Source organism: Pleurodeles waltl, chromosome 12, assembly GCF_031143425.1.
Source record: "Pleurodeles waltl isolate 20211129_DDA chromosome 12, aPleWal1.hap1.20221129, whole genome shotgun sequence".
Classification (NCBI taxonomy): Eukaryota; Metazoa; Chordata; class Amphibia; order Caudata; family Salamandridae; genus Pleurodeles; species Pleurodeles waltl.
Genome location: NC_090451.1, coordinates 204,177,479 through 204,197,411, shown reverse-complemented (window position 1 = coordinate 204,197,411; position 19,933 = coordinate 204,177,479). Strand labels below are relative to the sequence as shown.

The window sequence follows — 19,933 nt, the reverse complement described above, 5'->3', positions numbered from 1 at the left end:
TTCGTGCGTACCCCCACTCAGAGCCTTCACCTGCTTGTTTATTCCCTGGAAGGGTGGCCAAGCCCGCATCTGACTCACCACCCTCCCCAATCTACTGCTCGCTCACCCCTGCAACCTGCCCTAACTGACAATTTCCCTCCCCCCCCTTGCTATTCGACTCTAACTTCCGTCCTTCCAATCGCTCTTCCAATTGCCGGGTGGGTGGGAGGCCAAATTAAAACGCGCGATGGGAGCGCGGAAAAGAGGCCAGTCCCTCCACCCCCAACCCCTTTTATTTCCTCCCCCTAGACCCACCCCCACTTACCTTTTTCCCAATCCCTGTCCCTCGCCGTCACTTCCTTTCCCGAAATGACCCACGGGAAGACTAGAGCGTTGCTCTTGCTTCCCGCGGGCCCTCCATTGCCGCGACCGGAGCAGGGACGCGCCGGGTCGCCCAAGGCAGCCCACCCGACCACGCGGTTTAAACAGTAAACCGTGTCAGCAGTTTTTATTTACAACGCGCGCACATCGCGCCGGGGACGGTGCCCCCCATCCCCGAAACAACCGCCTCCATTCACTCATGACTTCTGAGTTACTCATGGGGTGCAAATCGGCCCAGCGGACAGAGGCAATAAATGAACCACGCGCCCAGAGAGACCGCGAAGCCGGTTTTCAAGAAACAATGCCTTAGGCCAACGTTACTCAAAGTACGGCCCGCGGGCCGCCAGCGGCCCCACGGACCTACCTTGGCGGCCCGCGAGTGAGTGGTGGCCTAAACATTATCTATATGGCAATGGCATTAAATACGGTTTTGTAGATACTTCGGCTTGGTTTAATTAGTCCCTTATCTAAATCCCTAAGTATCTGCTCTCTTCCCTAACGAAATTTATTGCCACGTGCACGTGCACCACAGTGCGATCCCCGAGGTATCACACATCTTAAGATCATCAGATTCATTTTTAATTAAGGCACAACACATTTTGTTTATCTCATTCTCCACAGAGGAAAATCTAATTTTATTACTTACTGACATGCCGCAGTTGTTGGAGGGAATTGCTGCGCAGTCAGAAAGGGAATACCGAGGGCTGATGCCACTAGAAATAATAGTGATATGGAGTTTTTGCAATATTTTATTGGTCCTCCGTCCAAAGAGATTAATGTACGCTTTCCGCGAAACCAGGACTTTTTTTTAATTTTAAATGAACATGCCTTCCTATTTTACCCCAACCGAGATGTGTTTTACAATTGCATCAATCTATTTTGTATTGCTGAACCATTAATTCTCTTATGTTCCAGAGGTCAGCTGTTAGTGGGATTGCTCGGGGGTGTAACATTAAAATGCTAGAAGTAGAGTCAACAGTGGCAATTTAGCGGAAATTAGCCATCTGGGAGAGAGACAGGAACAGACGTGATATTTGTGTTTCCGAGCTGTGCCATCTGTGTCCATCAGGGTGACAGGAGCAAGCAGTCTATCCGCGCCAGATATCACTAATTACTAAATCTAGCCCCTCTAAGCCCCGCCCCCCCCGCTGTCACTTCAGTGCTGCCCTCGGCCGCAAACCATGCTGCAATTTTGGCCCCCGAGAAAAAGTTTGTGAGTACCCATGCCTTAGGCTAAGCGTGTCAGTAGCGCCTTCCGCAGCCGAGCGCCACCCAGCTTCACTAGCGCGCCTTCCCCATTGGTTCCCTCCGCCTCGGGCACCACACTTCCGGAACCACCCAACTCAATACCGGAACTGTGGCACATAGACACGTGCGCACGCCCTGCAGGAATTCCGCATCGTCCGTTACTCTCCTGCTACTTCAACCAGCCAACCTAAGCCGGTGCTGCTGGGACGGTGAGTGTCACGTTACAGCGTGACAGCCCCTGTCCGCCTATCCCTCCCCTGAAAGTGACCGCCAATACGGGCTTTTCCAGCTGCCCATTGGACACCTCTGTCTTTCAAGACCCTATTTACCACATATGACTTTTTAGCTTTTGCACACACACACACGCCCTGTAAGTTTCAAATGACATGTTCCAGACTGCAACCTGTCTGTTGCCAGAAGGGTGGCCTGACTGAGGTAGTGCACCTGACACGAGGCCGCTTAGACGTCCTCCGCATCCACCATAGCTCGTCCATGAATGCGCCCGTTATGACTGCAAGACACACGTGCGCAACGGTTATATATTGCTTTAGACACAACGACACGTTTGCACGTCTGCTGTTGTGTGTGTTTGTTTTTGACTTTCCGGATGTCGCTTTGTTTTTCCCCACTAAAAATATTGGGATGGGGAAAATAATTGCATTTCGTCTTATTTATAATTATGCCCACTGCGAATGTAGGATTTAATTGGAACAAGAAGGTTAACTCTGGAACATTCGGTTCTGGAAGGAACTGTCTACGTAAAGCAAACGATTTTTGCAATCTGCTCTGCTGTAGAGTCCAAGGTTCACGGACATTCTGCTGAGCATAGAGGTTACCTTTAATAACATGATCTCCGGTAAGAAAATCAGCTGCTGACAGAATAAAGGACATTGAGAAGAGGGCGGCTCCTCAGAGCCAGTGTCGTGGGAGAAAGCTTGACAGCGTGCATCTGCACACATCAACCTGCTAGCTCTCGAAAGAGGGTGAGGCCAATCAATTTGGAGGGTACTCCAATTACCGTGATTGGAGAAAGAATATTTTTTTGGGGGACGGTGGTGCAGGTTCGAAAGGAAGATGGCTAAGGGAAGTGTATAGCGGCATGTTGGCACGTATATTATAGAAGATTATATTGTATATTACAAAGGGAGATGAGCTGTCAGGCATGCAAGTGGCCTCTGGCCTGCTCTTCCATGTTTGTGTTTCTACCGCATTCCTGTTCGATCGTTCTTTGCTGTGTTTAAAGTCTGATGTGTGGGCATGTTGCCACTGCCCCCACCCCACCACCACAGCATAACAACTAAATATAATTTCACTGCTTCTTAGTAATGAGTTTCTCCTAGTGTCGAAAGATTCAACAAGGGAGAGTTGTTTCTGTTTCCGAGGCGGGGGATGGAAGAGCGGGGAAAGAGAGGGTTTGTATGGCTTGTCGAGTTCAGACTCATCAACGGGTGAGGTTTCTGCAGGAACGGCCTCACTGTCTCGGAGTTCGTCAGTTGACGTAAACTCAAAGGGATTACATTTCAGTATCCAGTAAAAAGTAGCTGATGAGCCTCAGTCCATTCGTTCAAAGTGTATGCATGGACTTTTTTGTTTTCACATATGACTGATTATCAAAGGCTGGATCATCATTAATATATTCTTTTGATCGTACCTGGACTTGGTCACCGCAACAACGTCTATAATTCTTCCATTGCCACTTGTAATCCTCATTCTTCCCTTTTCTTGCAGTAGTCATGATATATCACCCCCTCATAAGTGGGCCCGCCCCACATGGGACATTCAGACTCGGAGCTTCTGACAAAATAATAATTTGGCTGGTTAATTCCCAGGTGAGCTGTGCCTTGGGGCGGTCCCTATATTATCTTATGTTATGGCTCAGAACATGGCAAAAGCTAGCAGTGGCTACTTGTGTGGCTTTTTTCAAAGTGTCCACAGCTCTACGGGCCTGGGGCCGACGTGGTGTAATTTTACAGTGATGAATTCCTTAATATTTTGACAGCCCCTCAAAGTACTCAAAAGTTGGCAGGATAGAGACTCAAATGTCAAGATCCCACACATGAACTTGATTCAGGACATCCTCTACAGACATGCCCAGAACTTCAGTGCCTTCCTGGAATGATGGAAAAGTGCCCCTTGCCACCGAGAGAGATTTGCCAGTTGCAATAGGTCCAAAGAAGGCATTTGCTACATATTCCCGTACGTTGAAGGAGCTATTTTAATTTGCAGGAAGGGTGTAGGTGTGGTAGGCTGTTTTCCTAGGTTCAAACAGATGTGACATTCCTGAAGCTTTTTAGGTTGTGCCTAGACATCGTTTGCACTGTTGTTTAAGGACCCGTTGTATATGCTTTGTGGGGTCCAGCTCTTTCCATTGCTTTTCATTTGTATGTCAGTGTTTTTTTTAAACATCCTTGCTTGCTAAAGGGCACGCCTTCTTCTTTGTCCCTCCTTTTTGTTTCTGTTGTCTCATGAAGCACCGATCAAGTACTATATAAATACACTGCTCTGCCATTTTAAGATATGTTCAGGGACTACTTTTCTCTTTCATCTGGAGCACTGAAGACAAGTACTAGTGGTTTACTGAGCTTTGCTGTAAATCTTGTTATCTGGTCCCATTTACTGTGCATTCAAAGACAGAGATCCAAAGTCAGACACTTTTTTCTATCTCGGTGTTGCTTGTAATTCCGTCCCTCCTCCATGCCCCCTCTCTGGCCCCTATAGCTATTTCAGTCTGTTCATTTAAAGCCATGCTGCCCTGACAGGGTGCTTGCAACCCCTCTCTCCGTACCAGGTACTTCTTTTCTGCTGCTTTTGCCAGCAGGCCACTCCACCCCGCTCATGCCCTCTCCCTGCCCCTGGTTATAGCGACGGTCCCCAGCTCTTGCCCTCCCATCACTCCCCCACTTTTGCACTCCTCAGTCTCTCCTCTCCAGCCCTCGGAGGTGGCCAAGCGTTGCTTCACGCTCTCCTCCCTTAGCTGGGAAAGCTGCTGCCCTCCTCCCCTGGCATAGGAAAAGGACCCTTCCGGAACCATATTTCTCTGAACAGTTTGCTGTATGTTTTCAGCACGGAGGAGCTGTTTCTAATTGAAAACATTTTTTTTTCCAGAACCTGTTTTTCATTCCTCGTCTCTATTAGACAATCCTTGGGCTCTCCCAGGCTCTGATGAAAATGTTTCTGTTGTGCCCGTGAGTGTTTATATTGGCCGAAGGCTTTGTGACATGAGAAGCTAAGCTTCGAATAGTGTCAGTTACTAGTGAGATGCAAAGGTTTTTTTCTATAGTTAACTCTTATTTGTCCAAGTCTTTTCTCACTTTGCACTCATGTTTTGGGTTTGCTGGTGGGCATTGGTATCAAAAGATGACGATTATCTTGTTCTAGCATCCTTATATGACCGTAGCATGTGGTGTTTCAGTCCAGCCAATCGTTGCAGTGTACACAATGGAGGGGCTTGAGGGGGAGACATGCACTACATCTGTCGGCCTGTCTGTTGTCTGTCTGTCATCTGTTTTATCCGTCTGTTTTATCTTGCTTACTGTCTCTGTAATCTGTCTTTTATCCATGTGTCTGTTGTCTCTGTTATCTGTCACTTGACTGTTATCTGTCTGTGTTGTTTGTTATCTGTCTCATCTTTCGGTTATCTGTCATCCAGCTGACTCTGTCATCTGTCTGTATTCTGTTATCTGTCTATCATCTAACATTTTTCTTTCCCTTCTGCTTCTTGGTCTCTGTTCTTTTTCTACTTTCATCCCTCTTGTAACTAACGAGCATTTCCAGAGTGTGCGGTGACCTGGTATCTCATGTGGCAAGTTGGTATACATTCTCCAACCATTCACAACCTACCCTGATTTTATTGCTGCAGTCTTTTGAGTCTCTACTGCTCTCCTGTGGTTCTTTATCTGATGTCTCCAATGTGTATTATCCAGCACTTGATGTTTGTATCAGTGCCTTTCTTTTCTACTTATATGTATGTTTAACCCCATTGACTCCACTCATTATCCATATTTCGTGTCTCCTTTCTCGTTGTTTACCAGTGTCCATCACGGTGTAGGTGTTATCTACATCAATATGATATTTTTTAGCTTAATGTACAGTTTCAGTGATAGTGTAAATTAGACGTTGGCCATTCAATTCCTAAAGCAAGAGACACCACCAACACACCCAAAAAATAGCTGCTGTGTTCTGGTTAATATGCTGCATGTCTAAACAAGGGCCAAAAGGTGAGACCCATTTGCTATGCCAATGCTTGTTTTTGTCACCAAGCTTGTCAAGAAACTGAATACACACCTTCTGTCTTTACAGTCACATGGTGGCTATAATGCTTTTGTTTCTTAAGCGTAAGGGATGACTGTCTGGGGCCTTTCCTGTGGCATGGAAGTTCTCTGAACATGGCATACTGGCAGTTTTGAGGCTGCAGTGGCAATGTTGTCTTTGCTTTCTCCAGGTCTCTCCCACTTTAAATTTGAACCATCTCCAACTCGGTTTGCTTAATGATGTCTGTCTTCTCCATTGCTGGATGCGAAGAATGTCTGATGGCATCTGATTTTATTTTTCTGCAATGGTATGAACAATATTTATAAAGCGCTGCAGTCTCAGGAGTAAGACAGACAGGAAACTGATTAATACAGTTGCAGAGAAAAGCTAGGCGATATCCCTATAATGTGAAGAGCTAGGACTTCAAGGCTGTTTTAAAGGAAGAGTGCAGTTTAATGCTCCTCAAATGATGAGGGAGCGAGCTCCATAGTCTTGCCGCTGAGAAGGTTCTACCTCCCTAGCTCTTCTGCATTCTGGGCACTGACACCCCATTAAGATGAGCTGAGCAAAGATTTCTCCCTGGAATGTACCAGTGAAACATTGACTTAATTCCGTCTGGGCTGGTCTGGTAAAGGGCCTTAAACATAATGCACTTTTTTTAGGGGGAGCAAATGCAGATCAAGTATTTGCTTAAAAAAACAACTGCCGTTTTGGAATACCTTAAATAATCCTTGCCAGTGCATTCTGCACTAACTGAAGTTTGGCTTGTGTGTTATTAGTGTCTAAATAGAGCTCATTACAGTAATCAATCCTTGAGTTAACCAATGCGAAAGTTACTTGTTTCTGTGCCGAGAGGGGAATGAAGGAAAATATTTTCTTCAACATTTGATGATCATGATGAAGTATAATTGGCCTGCCGCTCCAGTGAGACCTCATTGTCCAGGATCACTCTTAAATTCTTGGCCTTCTCATTTGTAACAGATAAAGTACCTAATGTCTCAGGCCACCAGTTATTATTCCAGATAGGTGCTTGAGTTTTATAAAAAGCTATACATCAGTCTTTTTCACATTAAGCTTCAGGTAGTTTTTTTTCCATCCACCCCTCAACTGCTCTCGCACAGTGATTGAATTTGCCTGCGGTAGTTGCTGCATCCCTCAAAATCGACACAATAATTTGGGGCACGTTGGCATGTAAAAGTGCTTGAAGCCCAAAGGACAGTATGATCCTGGCAAGTGGGGAGACATGGAGGTTAAAAAGCGTCAGAGCTCTTCAAATGGAGTTTGGGGTGTAGGATATTGCCCTAGTGTTGATGATCATTGAGAACAGTGTATCACTTTTCATACACCAATAAATGAAAAGGGCGTGGCCTCTCTCTTTGTAGGGCAAAGTTTGTAAATGTATCTTGAGCAGTAACTGACAATTTCAAGAAACAACCAGAAAGCAGTGACCTTGTGAGGACCAGGTGCTGGGTTGAGAGCTTTCACCTTATCAGGGTTGAGAGCGAATGCCGTCCTTTGAGAAAGTGTGTCCTAAAAATTCATGTATGGTTTGCAAAGGGACTTGTACTTTTCAGCGTGAGGCCCGTCTGATGGAAAGCCCTGCATACTTCCATATATTAAGACTCATGTTCTTACTTTATTTTTCCAAAAATAAGGATGCCATTACCATTGTTCAAATAGTTAGTGGTGCTTTTCTCTCTCTTTATCGTGATAGGTCTGTGGCTCGTGTATTCATAAGCATATTTAATTTAAACTTAATATTGCCGCACCTACTTAATTTGCCCTCAGGAGCTGGGCAGGCAGTGGATCGTTGACACAGCTTGTGCTTGATCATCTAATGCTTCAGAGGGTGCTGGTCTTTTCTTCGTCATGTTGGTGATGTGCACTCATGTAGGTTCCAAGTCATGCCTGGTTACAGCTCTGGCCTTGGCAAAGGTATCTGCCAGCTCTCGGGGATTTTGTGAGAATTTCTAAAAGACCAGGACTGACAACAAGCAGTGATGCATACCTTTATCACTTCCCCAGAATTATATTTGTTAAATGCTTAGTGATTACCTCAAGGCACATGATGAAAAAGTCTGTGGTGCTACCAACTAATTTGATAATGTACAGCTCAAAGTCAACAAAGTAGGTTAGGAGTCTGTTTTTTTAGACCTGAATAGTTAGTCCTATCATTTTATTCAAGCTGAAAAATAATGCAATTTCTTCCAGGCCCCAAACAGTGCATTAGCAAAATTCTTGAGGTGCTTCTCACTCTTGATTCGAGCATTATCACAGTATACATCAGTCTTTGATCCAGCAACACCACTGAGGCCTAGGTTGGTCAATTCTTGAACTAAAGGATGAGGACATCCCTTGAAGATAGCTAATGTGTGGAGGAGGAGCCAGCAACTGGAGATTGAGGATGATAGCAACACAAGCAACAAAACAGCAGCTTTGTCTCCAGCACAGAGTTCAACGATCATTGACACCAACTGAGTTCTGTTACCATATTTTTAACATGAACATCCGCAATGAAATGAAAAAAAAAGGATGTTGTATCTCTGCATAAACCTAGGCGTCTTGGTGGGTTAGAGCCTGGCAAAAACTCAATGGTGGGAATCTGTCTCCGACACTGCCAGCCCAGCATGCTTTATCATTTGTGATACTGTTAACAGGAGTTCAAGTAATTCGTCCAGTTATACCACTGCTTAAACCATCAAGAATCTGTCCAGTTTTTCACTTGTCAGTGTTTGAATTTGTTTCCTTTCATTTCAAACTTCTGTTATTCATTAAATTTACTTGCTGTTGTGCCTGGATTGTCGAGTAACGAGGTACTCAATTTAATTACCACAGGTTAAAGTGAGAAGGGCAATATGTTGTGTAAAATGAAGGAAGTTTGGAAAATCTCAGAAACAGGATAGCCTGTTCTGTGCATCACATGGCGATATTTAATCATTTCTTATCCAAAATGTGTACATCCAACTTTCTGACTCCAAAGCTTTAAGCACATTTTGAATAGCAAATTACAAATTGAGTATTTAAATGTGTTAACCAAGTACAGGATATATTTTATTCAGACTCCTGAAGATGCAAAACTGAAATCTGTGCGAAGAGATACTGCAAGGAATCAGAATTTGGTCTTAAGGGAAGTCTCTATATGATATGTTACAAATGTAAGGCACGCAAAAATTATCAGTTTAAAGCTGAGAAGTTTGACAGTGAGGTCAAGTAAAAGAACTAGATGAAAGGGTAGGATGTTTTACTAGTTAGGCAGATGGAATTCTAGGCTTATTGAGACGAGTAATCAGATTAGTAAGTAGTCTTTCAGCTATATCTTCTGATTAAGGGACTCCCAAGCAGTCTGCTACTCAAGAAAGGAGCAGCATGCCAGTGAGGCTGACAGTAGCCCCCGGTGTCCAGCAAGTGTCTGAAGATCGCTCTTAAACTGGGCTAACCCCCAAGCTGTTCCAATATAGCCTGCTGGATAGGAAGAAAGTAATCTTCAAAGACTCCTAGTAAATGAAAAAGTAAATTGGTGCAGTCATGGTTTTTAGACAATGGGAAGGATGTGGACACAGAATCCTGGTATATTGGAATGCGGATACTGTGGTGTTCAAGTACGTTGATATAGAGCTCGTTCTTTACTACAGCAGCTGATTAGATGCAGTCATCCACTGGGTCTAGAGTCGTTAGGAAGGCACTGGTTCTTGCATCACAGAATGGATTGCATATAAACATACTTAAAGCCCTAATCTTTTAGTAAAGAAATGGTTTGCACCACAGCTAGAGTTAGCTATTTGTGTAGCAGATGTTCCTAAATCGAAGTGCAGCGATGACTACAGAACCAACGTGGGCTTGGGTGTTGGTCATGAGTTTCTTTAATGCAGCATGAAAACAGCGACTTGAGCGTTTTGTGCACTAACGCAGAAATGGATTCTGTCCAAGAGTCATGAGTTGTATGCAGTGTTCTATATGGTCCTAGTAAATGAGTACAACTGTGATACCTGCACCACAGCTGGGGAAAGAAAGCTATCCCACAAAGTTACTTACAGTTATGTATATATGTTAATTTATATGGTCTGGTTAGGAAGAATGTTAAAATACCCCCAAGCTGTCCCCAGTATTATTCTCTGTAACCTCTGTCCTTATTTCCATCCATCAGTGAAATAAATATTTTTGTCCTTGTAGAAAGGCTTGGCGGATTATTTGTATCTGTTCTATAAGCCTTGCACACTGAGGAAACATTGACTGAACCAGTGAGTGATCAGCAGTAATGGTAAAATGAGGTGCAGAAATGGAAGTTGCACTGAAACGCTAAGTTGAGAGGCAGGGAGGTGATTGGTCCTTGTTGAGCAACTTCCTTCTTTTTAGGTCTCGCTTACTAGACTGCTAATGTGCTGTCTGTTGCAAGACATATTGTGCCCTTACTACGAACATACAGGGGCTTGAAGCTCCCTCAATCAGAGGTGTAGAATTTATTAGAATATCTACCTGGTCTGTGGGACATGTTGTTTAATAAATCTACTTGTCCTGTAGAAAAAATCTACTTGTCCCTTTGTCATGTAGTGTGGCAACAAATTATGACAAGAGTCTCATTATATACGAGCTCTAATAATAGCCTCTTTGAATATACCTGGACATGAACAAATTCTTTAGCTTGCCACCTTTCCGCAGATCTATATCCTGGGGCTAGAAGTAGCAGTAAGCGATAGTTCCAGGGTTGGAATGCCCTTTTTTTATCTACGCAAGCCTACTAACTTGCATGTTTTAAGGATTTTCACCAGCTGTTCTATAATCATTTGCCAAATTGAGAAAGCTCGGAAATGTACTCCTGACAAGGGTTAGAAATAAAACTTGTTCCAGTGTTGGGGGGGAAAAAGTGGTTAAAGAGAACGTGCACTTGTAAACACTCAACAGGGCACACACGCATATTTGCTGTTGCTGAAATACAGTTAACAAATATTTTTTAAGAGTACGATTTCCTGGTCTACTTCTGTAAGTTTTTTTGGAATTAATGAAATATTTAAATATGCACTAATGCAAAGACATAAACAGTGGGCTCACTGTTGTGACCTTCTTTAAGAACTGGGGCCCTAATTAGGTTTGGCGTTAACCTGGATATTTTGATTTTATTAAAATTCTATCTTTCTCTATCAGATAGCGTCACTGTGACAGATGGCAATCTACTCTTTCACACCGATCATATCGGCACACAAAGTAGTATTGTTCAATGCCAGGAACTGCTTTGGCAATGTGTGCTCTTAGGGATGAAAAATATTTTTGCTATTTGCCAGTATTTGTTACAATGGTGAGGGCCCATCAACTCCCACAATAATAAAGTTTTACAAAAGCCATGTCAAAACAAGGCATGTATTGCGAAAACCAAATGACTGACAACCAATCTGTGACTTATCGGTTTCGCCAATGCTTGCTTATATTCATGTTTCTCATAATTTTTTTGAAACTGGTTAGACTGGCTTTCCTTATTAATCTTTTTAAAAAAAAAAAAGAAATATTAACATGCATCAATACATTTTACTTGATGGCGCTTCAAAGAAATTGTACCTAAAATTTCATAGTTATTTAGCAAAATGTTTTTTTCCTTTTTGTATGTTTTTTGTGAACTTTTTTTAAAGCAAAAAATCACCAATGTCGCTTTCAAGCTTCTGCAAATATTTGCATCTAATTAGAGAACATTCTGGGATCAATATACAAAGCCTCATATTCTTAAATTTTGCAAACGTGTGTACACATTTGTTTTTCTTTACTGCAACCACTGTCAGTAATGCAGTCTGAATTTACAACATTTTAGAGCGCTCACCCTAATAATAAAGGATTGGCAATAAGGAACCATAAATACAAAAGTTCTAACAGTATTAACATATGGATACACATTACCTCAACAGCAGACAATTGCCTTCCCTGCTCCTCAATGTGGTACTGTAAATTGGCAGCCTAAGGGTTTGTGTTGCTTGTCCCAAGGACAGAGTAAACCTTAAAACTGGTTGTCCTTTACCCCAAACAATATTTCCCGGGCGCCAGCTGTAGGAATTCCACACCCCTGCACCAATGCTGTCCATTGGTCGTCTTTCCTCCCACTCTAATTTGGCTGCTGCTTATAGTCTTGTAGCTTGTCAGTTTTGTGTTTGTCCTTTCCATAGAGAATAGCCTTTAGAACATCTGTTTTGATTGATTGACGTCTGTGCTTACACAGCTTACTTTTCAAGCACTATGTTTTTCTTTTGAGTTGAGCACTCCATGGAGGTGTATACCTTTTCCAGCTCTCTTTTGCGCTCACCCGCATGTACTTCTCCACCCATTGCTTTCTCGCCCATGTGCTTCTCCTATGCCCACTCCACATTGCTCCCCCAGTGCTCTTTTATGCTCTGTTATCTGCTTCACTGGCGCCCTCTGTGTTGCTTCCCTTGCACCTGCAGCTTCCATGTTGCTTCCCCTGCAGCCTCTGTCTTGCTTCCCCCATGCCCACACGGTTGGTTCCCCCACACCCATGTGTTGGTGTTGCATCCCCCACATCTCTACCCCCCTCCCCGTCAGTGATGCTTCCACCACGCTAGCTCATGCTTTAAAACCACACACTTTCACCTATTTTCTTTCGTTTTAGTTACTGATGCAACTCAAATTGATAACTAAAAAAAGGCATTTGCATAATTTTGTAGTTGGACACGTGTGCTGCATGCGCCTAGAAAATGGCATGGCCAGCCGCATCAAAGCCTGCTTTTTTATTTTTATTTTTTTATTTGTTTTGTAATTCTTTTGCCATGCTCCACAGCATAAAACATGGTAACAGCCAGTGGCAAAACCAGGAGGTCCCAAATGCCAGACCTGTTGGCTTTGCTAATGCTTTGTAAGTTCTTGCCTTCAGAACGGTTTTAACTGTGTCTTGTTGGGAAACCTCCTGTGGCCCATAGCAAAAAATAGAATAGGCTTTGGGCTAGCTGTTGCTTACCCTTTGGTGGCTTTCTTGTCGCTCATTTGCTTGCTTATTTATTCAGTGACATTCCTTCCTCTTCCTGTCTTTGTCTTTCCTCTGGATCATAGCCCCTTTACCATCTTTTTACTTGGCTAACATGTGCCCTTCTAATGCTCACATCTGAGGAACAACTTTATTTTTCTTTCATGCACTCCATGAGGGCACGTGCATGTGTGTTCTTGCTCCCTCCCTGGTGTGCCTCTTCCCTGCTCAAATACCATCCTGCATGCTGAGTGGTCCCGTCTCCCCGCACCCTGAGTTAATCCATTGCGTCACCCACCCTGTTATTTTCTTGCCTGTCCTCTCCTGTAACTTCTACCTATGCTGACTCTTCCACAACTCCTCCTATCACATTTCATAAAGTTTTTTTTTTTTGTGTGTGTGTGTTTAATTCATTTGTTTTACTTCCTGCTCAAAGGAACCCCCATTTTGGAACAGAAAATAAAATAAAAAAATAGCTGCCTCATGCTGTATGCGTTGTAATGCTGAGTTACCATGGTGCAATGACTTTTGCACATGAATGCGCATGCACGCATCATCCTGCTTTTTTATTATTTATTTTTGCCTGTGCAGCACAGTGTCAACAAAAATATTGGCAAAAGTAGTAGGTTGAAAAGATGTAACTTACTGGCTTTGCCATTACTTGTTTTGTTTCTGATAATTGCCTCGTTTTTATTTCAAGTACCATGAAGACTGCAGGATACTTTTACTTTATATAAATAAGCTACGGAATGAGCGAAATTAATTAACTTTCAGTGTATTTTATGTTTTTACTTTCAAGTCTAAAGAAAAGCCAACGATGAGTGCAGAAAGTGAAGAACAGAAACTGGAGCGTGTCCGGCAGCAGGTGAGGTCCTTCCCGGATTTTCCATCTCCTGGAATCAACTTTAGGTGAGAGGTAGGGTTGGGGCATCATGGTTTGTATTAGAAATAGCAATAACATACTTCTTTTTCACAAGCACAATTGTTATATTTGAAATACCTAATTTTTCTATTTCAGTGAATAAAATGTATATCTACGTATCTTCTAAAGTATAAATCTTTACTTTACGCACAGTCTTTCTATTGCAGTCCTTGCCTTTTTTGGCAACACAATGGGTTGATTCCATATTTGCTGCAATTACAATAATTACCGTGTTTGCTGTAATTAGAATAAGTATCCTAGTCTCATTTCTTGTTTTTCACTGTGAACCTTTAAAAAGAGACTTACACCATTTTCTTCTCGTAAGAGGTTATATTTTGGACCGCTAGATAGCAACTACAATACGTTCTCTCCCACCATCCTCACCTCCAGGTTTGAAACAGGTAAAACCATAAACTTTCACCCCAGTTCTTAGTTCACCCCGAGGTACCTGATATTTATATTATTACAACATTCTGGTTGAAATATCCAGTCGGTCAGTTTGTGCAGGCTTGTTGGTTTCTTTTACAATCTCAGTTCAATCGGCATTTGGTTGTCCAGCAAACCATTCTCCTAGTTAATGGTATAAATATTTAGAACCTTATTATTGTGAAGGGAAGGCCATGTGGAGAATAGTTCCAATACCTGCACATCTTAATGTTCTCAGCCAGGTGAGTCTGTCTGGACAGTTCATAACAGCCATGTATGTCTAAAGGAAACTCTGCCACCAGGTTAGGTTCAGTGTTATCAGTCTGATTTAAAAAAAAAAAAAAAAAAAAAAAAAAGTTTTGATCTAAGTTTCCCTACTGCCCCAAAGTGCTCTTGTGATGCATACAGTGGTTTGCTTTGGAATCCTGTAACTTCACCACTCTCAGTGGAGATATGATTGTAACCTAATGCCCGTAGGTTTAACATTTGGAATTGACAACTGTTGCCGTCATCTCTGTGGAGTTCAGTAGAATAAGGAAATTACCAACAAGGAACAACTCCTCATTGGTAAACACAAAATAACCTGTTTTCCTTCCCTCTGTGACAAACTCATATACTTTGTTATTGGTGTTTAATAATATATTTCCTTTATGCCACATAAATATGCTTAAGAAAATAAACTAAAAAATAATGTTGCTAAATATTTTTCTGTAAATATTATTTCATATTTATTTCATTTTTCTTAATACAAAATTATATACTTAAAAGCATCCTAAAAATAATTCAAAATCACGAGTGTGTGCACACATCCCTTTTAAACATTTACTCTTGATAATTCAAACACATTAATAACAATATTTTGTATCAGTAATAAGGATGTGTTCAAAAACTGTTGACACAGTGTTTAAGTGGTCTTTTGTTCACACCACCTTCATCAGGACATACTCATTGATCAATAGAATATTTTTGTAGATTGACAATACCTATTCACACTAGTTAATTGGGTCCTTAGTGATGGTTCATGATTTCAACTTTTTTTTCTTTGTTCTGAGACTCTGCATTGTTTCCAAATGTCCTTTTAATAGAAGCAGCCCTGCCTCATCAATAAATCAGGATGTCACAAGGAGAACTGTGTTAAGGGCCTGTGGACTCTGCCGCCCCGTGCTGATCGAACGACGTTAAGATAAATGTTTAAAAAGGAAAACATCTTTTTTAACATTTAGAAGTGAAGCTTATATGAACAAGGAATGGCAAAGTCAGAAGTTCTCACAATGTAAGAGTTATTGGCTTTGCCAATATGATGTAGCCATGTTGCACACCAGCTTGGCAGCTTTTCACCGTGGCTAAAAGTAGTGTAAAGGAGAGGGGGAGTGTTCTAAAGTGAAGGGTCATGGAGTAGAGTGGGGTTTAATGGAGAGGCATAGAGTAGTATGGAGTGGCATAGTGTTGTAGAGTGTCATGGAGGGAGCAGAGTATCGTAGAGTGAAAGGGCTTAGAAAGAAGTAGTGTTGTGGAGAAGAATAGAGTGGAGTGGTGTAGAGGGTGTTGCGTAGAGTGGTCAAGAGCCATGTAGTTTTTTTTTTTTTTAGACTGGAGTGGCACAGTGGAGTAGTGTAGTAGAGTGGAATGGCGAAGAGTGGCTTAGAATGGAGTGGCATAGAGTGGTGTAGTGTGTCATAGAATAGAGTGGAGTAACGTGGCATAGAGTGAGTTGCATAGTGTGGTAGAGTGAAGTAGTGTATTAGAGTGGCATAGAGTGGAGTTAGTGTCCTAAAGTGAGGTAGAGTTTAATGGAGTAGAGTCAGAGTGGAGTGTTGTAGAGTGCCTTAGAGTGAAGTGGTGCAAATTAAATTACAGTGTCGTACAGTGTAGTTACATAGAGTGCATTGGTGTAGATGAGTAGTGGAGATTTCATTGGTGGAGAGTGCATTAGTGTAGACTACAGTGGGGTAGAGCAGTCGTTTCCAATCTTTCGACTTCTGTAGACTCCCTCTTTATCATTATTGGAATCCGGGGATCCCCACTGAGTCATTACTGAAATCCGGGGACCCCCTACTGAGTGATTACTGAAAGCAGGGGACCTAATCTGTTAATATTATTTAATTTTCTGAGCAGTCGTGGACCCCCTGAGGAGGCTTCTCTGACCCCCAGGGGTCCCCGGATCATAGGTTGGAAACCACTGGCGTAGAATGTTGCAGAGTAGAGTGCTTTAGAGAGCAGTGGCATACAGTACAGTGGTGTTGAGTAGAATAGAATGGCGTAGAGTACAGTGACAGCGCAGTGGTGTAGAGTGGCATAGACTGCAGTGGAGTTAAGTGTTACAGAGTAGAATATAGTGGCACAGAAAGCAGTCTTGCTGAGTATTTGGTGTAAAGTGCATGGGTTTTAAATAAAGGGTAGAGTACATGGGGCAGACTGCAGTGGTTTAGAGTAGACTGATGTAGAACACAGTAGCGTAGTGTGCCATAGATTGCTGTGTTGTACAGTAGATTGTTTTAGATTGTAGTAGAGTGGAATGGTGCAGAGTAGAGTGGCCTAGACTGGAGTGGTGTAAATTGCAATGTCAGAGTACAGTGGGTCATAGTAAAGTTGAATTTATTGGCATAGAGTACAGTGGTGAAGAGTAGAGTACAGAGGTTTAGAGTAAAGAGGCGTAGTGTGCAGTAGTGCACAGTAGATTAGAGAGTGCGGTGGCATAGAGATAGAGGAAATGATATCCTTGCATCTTGGAAAAAAAATTAAACTTTGATGCCAGATTGTCCTTGTGCAACTGCACCTGTGGCACAAATTGAAAGAGTGACCTATAAGTGCATGTGCAGAAGGTAGGGACGGCAGAAAGAGACGCCTGCTAAAGTGTTAGGAAATATTACTGATGGAGATTTTGTTGTTGTTTTGAAAGAACCCGTTGTCGTAGGTTAGAGATGATAACGGGAGTAGATCAAATACATTTTAATGTAAAAGTGCTCCATGGCAGAGGAAGTGTGTTCCGAGTTGTGGTATTAAATATGCAGCTATTTTTTATTGCGGAACAACAAAATATTGTGTATTGATCGTATTCTTTGCATAAGGTGTTACACCTTAGTGCACCTTAATTACATTACATTGTACATGTAATGTAATTAAGGTGCACTAAGTAATGATGTATAGGCTAAGGCTGGAAAAGTAATAAAAAGCAAGAGGCCTATTTGTGTTGCTTATGTGATTTAACCCCTTCGCTGCCAGGCCTTTTCCCCCTCCTGTGCCGAGACTGTTTTTGGCTATTTGGAGCAGTTCGCGCTTAGGCCCTCATAACTTTTTGTTCACATAAGCTACCCACGCCAAATTTGCGTCCTTTTTTTCCAACATCCTAGGGATTCTAGAGGTACCCAGACTTTGTGGGTTCCCCAGAAGGAGGCCAAGAAATTAGCCAAAATACAGTGAAAATTTCGTTTTTTTTTTAAAAAATGGGAAAAAGGGGCTGCAGAAGAAGGCTTGTGTTTTTTTCCCTGAAAAGGGCATCAACAAAGGGTTTGCGGTGCTAAAATCACCAGCTTCCCAGCTTTCAGGAACAGGCAGACTTGAATCAGAAAACCCAATTTTTCAACACAATTTTGGCATTTTACTGGGACATACCCCATTTTTACGATTTTTTTGTGCTTTCAGCCTCCTTCCAATCAGTGACAGAAATGGGCATGAAACCAACGCTGGATCCCAGAAACCGCAACATTTCTGAAAAGTAGACAAAATTCTGAATTCAGCAAGGGGTAATTTGTGTAGATCCTACAAGGGTTTCCTACAGAAAATAACAACTGAAAATGAAAAATATTGAAATTGAGGTGAAAAAAACATCAATTTTTCTCTAGGTTTTACTCTGTAACTTTTTCCTGCAATGGCAGATTTTCTAAAGCAATATACCGTTACGTCTGCTGGACTCTTCTGGTTGCGGGGATATATAGGGCTTGTAGGTTCATCAAGAACTCTAGGTACCCAGAGCCAATAAATGACCTGCACCCTGCATTGGGTTTTCATTCTATGCCGGGTATACAGCAATTCATTTGCTGAAATATAAAGAGTAAAAAATAGCTATCAAGAAAACCTTTGTATTTCCAAAATGGGCACAAGATAAGGTGTTGAGAAGCAGTGGTTATTTGCACATCTCTGAATTCCGGGGTGCCCATACTAGCATGTGAATTACAGGGCATTTCTCAAATAGACGTCTTTTTTACACACTGTCTTACATTTGGAAGGGAAAAATGTAGAGAAAGACAAGGGGCAATAACACTTGTTTTGCTATTCTATGTTCCCCCAAGTCTCCCGATAAAAATGATACCTCACTTGTGTGGGTAGGCCTAGCGCCCGCGACAGGATATACCCCAAAACACAACGTGGACACATCACAGAAAGCAGCTGTTTATAGCAAAGTGCCTACCTGTAGAATTTGGCCTCTAGCTCAGCCGGCACCTAGGGAAACATACCAAACCTGTGCATTTCTGAAAACTAGAGACCTAGGGGAATCCAAGATGGGGTGACTTGTGTGGCTCGGACCAGGTTCTGTTACCCAGAATCCTTTGCAAATCTCAAAATTTGGCTAAAAAAACACGTTCCTCACATTTCTGTGGCAGAAAGTTCTGGAATCTGAGAGGAGCCACAAATTTCCTTCCACCCAGCGTTCCCCCAAGACGCCCGATAAAAATGATACCACACTTGTGTGGGTAGGCCTAGCGCCCGCGACAGGATATACCCCAAAACACAACGTGGACACATCACAGAAAACAGCTGTTTATAGCAAAGTGCCTACCTGTAGAATTTGGCCTCTAGCTCAGCCGGCACCTAGGGAAACATACCAAACCTGTGCATTTCTGAAAACTAGAGACCTAGGGGAATCCAAGATGGGGTGACTTGTGTGGCTCGGACCAGGTTCTGTTACCCAGAATCCTTTGCAAATCTCAAAATTTGGCTAAAAAAACACATGTTCCTCACATTTCTGTGGCAGAAAGTTCTGGAATCTGAGAGCAGCCACAAATTTCCTTCCACCCAGCGTTCCCCCAAGTCTCCCGAAAAAAATGATACCTCACTTGTGTGGGTAGGCCTAGCGCCCGCAACAGGAAACGCCACAAAGCGCAACGTGGACACATCACATTTTTTCATAGAAAACAGTGCCTACCTGTGGATTTTGGCCTTTAGCTCAGCCGGCCCCAGGGGGGGCAGAAATGGCCTAAAATAAATTTGTCCCCCAACCCCCCCGGGAGCGACTCTTGCTTACAAGGTCGCTCCCCTTGCGTGACGACGCAAAAAAAAGATCCCTGGTGCCTAGTGGTTTCTGCCCCCCTTGGGGGCAGATTGACCTACAATCGGCCAATCTGCCCAAGGGGGGCAGAAATGGTCTAAATACAATTTGCCCCCCAGGGGAGCGACCCTTGCCTGATGGGTCGCTCCCCATCTCTAAAAAAACAAACAAACAAAAAAATCTATTTGCCCTGGCGCCTAGAGGTTTCTGCCCCCCTGGGGGCAGATCAGCCTAATCAAAATTGGCTGATCTACCCCCCACGGGGGCAGAAATGACCTAAAATAATTCTGTCCGCCCCCCCCCCCCCCCAGGGAGCGACCCTTGCGTGAAATTCACGCAAAAAAAAAAACCTCCCTGGTGTCTTAATGGTTTGCCTCAATAAAATAGGCCAATCTGCCCCCAAGGGGGGCAGAAATGGTCTAAATATAATTTCCCCCCTAGGGGTCGCTCCCCACCTAAAAAAAAAAAAAAAGAAAACATAAAGAAAAAAAAAAAAGAAAATCCC

General features: G+C 42.9%; 1 protein-coding gene across 1 annotated transcript in view; it reads left to right on the top strand.

The window, feature by feature from the left end:
• The first annotated feature begins 1,688 nt into the window (after positions 1–1,688).
• Positions 1,689–19,933, top strand: part of APRT (adenine phosphoribosyltransferase) — a 55,868-nt gene continuing 37,623 nt past the window's right edge. The window contains exons 1-2 of the mRNA XM_069217039.1: positions 1,689–1,817; positions 13,614–13,723. Coding sequence (XP_069073140.1) covers positions 13,632–13,723 — 92 coding nt within the window. The 5' untranslated portion in view covers positions 1,689–1,817; positions 13,614–13,631. The remainder of the gene's footprint in view (positions 1,818–13,613; positions 13,724–19,933) is intronic.